The sequence below is a fragment of the Physeter macrocephalus genome, chromosome 2 (assembly GCF_002837175.3).
Source record: "Physeter macrocephalus isolate SW-GA chromosome 2, ASM283717v5, whole genome shotgun sequence".
Classification (NCBI taxonomy): Eukaryota; Metazoa; Chordata; class Mammalia; order Artiodactyla; family Physeteridae; genus Physeter; species Physeter macrocephalus.
Window position 1 is genome coordinate 77,751,328 of NC_041215.1, and position 2,869 is coordinate 77,754,196.

A 2,869-nucleotide genomic window follows, 5' to 3' on the forward strand; every position below is an offset into this window, starting at 1 on the left:
AAATGTTAGAGTCAGTTGCTGATAAGCATGACTCGGCAGTCTGCCTTCCCTTTTGGAGCAGCAAAGACAAACCAAAGGAGCTGCATGTGCCTCAGCAGCCCCCATATCCTAAGACCCTGGAGGACCATTTACAGCAAAAACCTATCCAGTTCTTCTGGGGTCTCCCGTCTCTGCACAGCGAGTCCTTGCCCTCTGCTGTTCATGTCTTGGCTGACAGTTCCTCAATCTTTATTTTCAATAGAAACTCGAATGCCTCCACAGGCCAAGAATCGCCAGTGCTTCCCGATCCCCTACCTCTGGCCTTGCCTGAGATTCAGCCTGGACCCTTGCCTCAATCTCAGCCACTACCTCTCACTCAGGTCCAGTCCCAGGCCGACCCTCAATCCCCACTCCCAGTCATACCGTCTGAGCCTCTACCCCAGATTAGGATCTGTGGAGTAAGTTTCCACAGACCTCAGGATGAGTCAGAGTCTCTCTCCTCATCTGAAATTCAACAGCTGGAATGGAACATTGTGCAGAAGCAACAGGGAAGTGTGTGGGGTTTACCCTCTGTGGTCCAAAGATCTCGGGAAGACTTTTGTCCATCAGCTCCTAACGTTCCTTGCCACCGGGCCCCCCAGGCCCATGTTTCAATCTCCATCCTTCCTGGGGAGTTTCCTCTCAGTGATGAACTTCGGAAGAAACTAGAGCATCACCTTCGAAAGAGGCTCATCCAACGCCGGTGGGGCCTGCCCCGCAGAATCTACGAGTCTGTGTCACTGATGTTGCCTCCAAATCGTTTTTCAGAGGCATCTGAGTCGGAGAGCAATAATGGAGTCTCACCAATCCCTGTGTCTAAGGGTCAGAGTAGCAAAAATGTAGATGTTGGATTGAGCCAAACTGGAAGCTTCCATGAGAGGAGCTCAGAAATGTTCCAGCTGGAGGAAGATGTGGGGAAGGATCTGGGACACAGCCTAGAGAATGGCCCCAAAGATCACCTGTTGAATGACCCAAAGAGCTCTTCAGGTAAGGATCTGGGGTATGACTCTGAGAAAGACCTAAGCAGCAGTCAGACGGTGAGTCTCTCAGAGAAAAATTCAAGGGTGTCAGCAGAGAGTCTAGGTCGGAGGCAACCTGAAAATGTCCTAAAAGTACATTTGAGCAAGAAGTTGGAGGAAATAAATGAGGGTCGGCTCCCTGGGACTGTGCATAATTCATGGCATGCTATCAGGCAAACATTGCTTCTTTCTGTGAAATCCCACACCCAAACAAAACTGAGAAGTTTGCCATCATCAGTGGGTGAGGCCTACTCCCTGAATACCTTCCAGGACCTGACTTTTGTTGATTCCAGTGCACAACAGATGCTGGAAGCCCATATTAAAAGGTTTCGTATGAGGATGTTGTGGGCCCTTCCCCGCAGGGTCCTTGAATCCATACGGATCTCTAAATTGAAAGACGCCTCATTCCAGTCCTTGTCTCATGCCAACTTGCCCTCCTCAACCAGTGTGATTTCTGAGGCAGACTCCAAATCTGGGAGCTTCAAGTCCTTTAGAGGAAGCTCTAAGTCTCTCCATGGAGACAAAGTGGGAACAACAACAACCCCTGCCCTGGATCGTTCTCTCCCTGCCACCTCACCTGTGGGCAAAGGAGGACAGAGGGTCCTGAGACAATCACGCTCTGATGTCAACCGTGGGCTGGCAGAGGATGTTCAGAGAATTAAGGATGCCAGACAGACTCGTCTGCCTGTCTCACTCTGCGTCACAGGGAAAGCAGGTCCTAGACAGACTCAACTAGCCAACAGATATCCCCAAAAGCTGCTTGCAAAGCAAGCTGGGGCCAGATATGAGCCGAAGCATAAGACTGTGAGTTTCAGTGATAAAGGAGAAATGCAACAGGGCAAAAAGGTGGAGGAGTCAGAACCTGTTTCCATGCCCAAATGGTCTAGGGAGGTATTCACGGCCGAGGAGCTTGATACTCTTCAATTAAAAACTAGTGACATGTTGACAACTCGCAAGCCAGGGAGCTCCCAAATGACAAATGTGAAGGAGCATAAAGAAGAAACTACCGTGACCCCTGGAAGCCCCCCACCCAAATTCCCAGTTCCCCAAGATCCGAAATCATTAGACCTTAAAGAACAACTGTTCAGTGAGTTAAACTTTAAACTGGAGAACAGGGAGCATAGCCAGGCTCAAGGCCAACCCACGGACACATCCCTTGCCTCAGATAACTTGACTTACGAGGCCTCACTGACTCACGCCCAGGTTGTCTCGGGTGGGGACATGGGAGCTTCCCAGGTGCTGCATGTCCATTTGAAGGACAGAGGAATCAGGATGGAGCAGCAGCAGGAACCTCGGGTCCCTAAGCATGCCTTAAGGAGATGCCAGGATAAGAATTTCCCACCAACTGCAAAGAGGGTGAGCCCTCTGGAGCCCAAGGCAGAAGAGCTTGGTGGAGGGGATCCAAGGTTGGGGACATCCCAACTTAGGAGGAAGAGTTTCCCTACTCAGGAGATGGTACTAAAGGAGACACTTGCGAGCAAGTCTTCCCAGACCCTATCAGAGAAGGGACAGCCTCTTCCTGAAGGCCGTGTCAGAAAAAGAATGAAGGACTTCTTGCAATGGTTTTTTTCTGGGAAAAAATACAAAAGGCTAGAAGATGCCCAGGAAAAACGCAGCCCCATATCAACTGTGCAGAACAGAGGCCTAGTTAAAAGTAGAGCTGCCTTAACTGGGACAACTGGAGCTCAGAAAATCGTGACAGACATCGGGAAGTCCCTAGAGGAGAAACTGGGGTGTCAGCATGTAATTGATGCCACCTGCTCTCAAGAGCCCCTTCCTTCCCCAGTGCAGTTTAGGAAAACTCAGCAAAAGGCGGAAGTGCAGGTCCGGAC

General features: G+C 50.4%; 1 protein-coding gene across 1 annotated transcript in view; it reads left to right on the top strand.

Annotated features, from left to right (window-relative positions):
- The window catches only part of LOC114487323 (spermatogenesis-associated protein 31D1), a gene marked incomplete at its 3' end in the record, with an annotated part of 4,232 nt that extends 1,368 nt beyond the window's left edge, over positions 1 to 2,864 (top strand). Inside the window, exon 3 of the mRNA XM_055079245.1 lies at positions 10 to 2,864. Coding sequence (XP_054935220.1) covers positions 10 to 2,864 — 2,855 coding nt within the window. The remainder of the gene's footprint in view (positions 1 to 9) is intronic.
- Between the last annotated feature and the right edge of the window lie 5 nt (positions 2,865 to 2,869).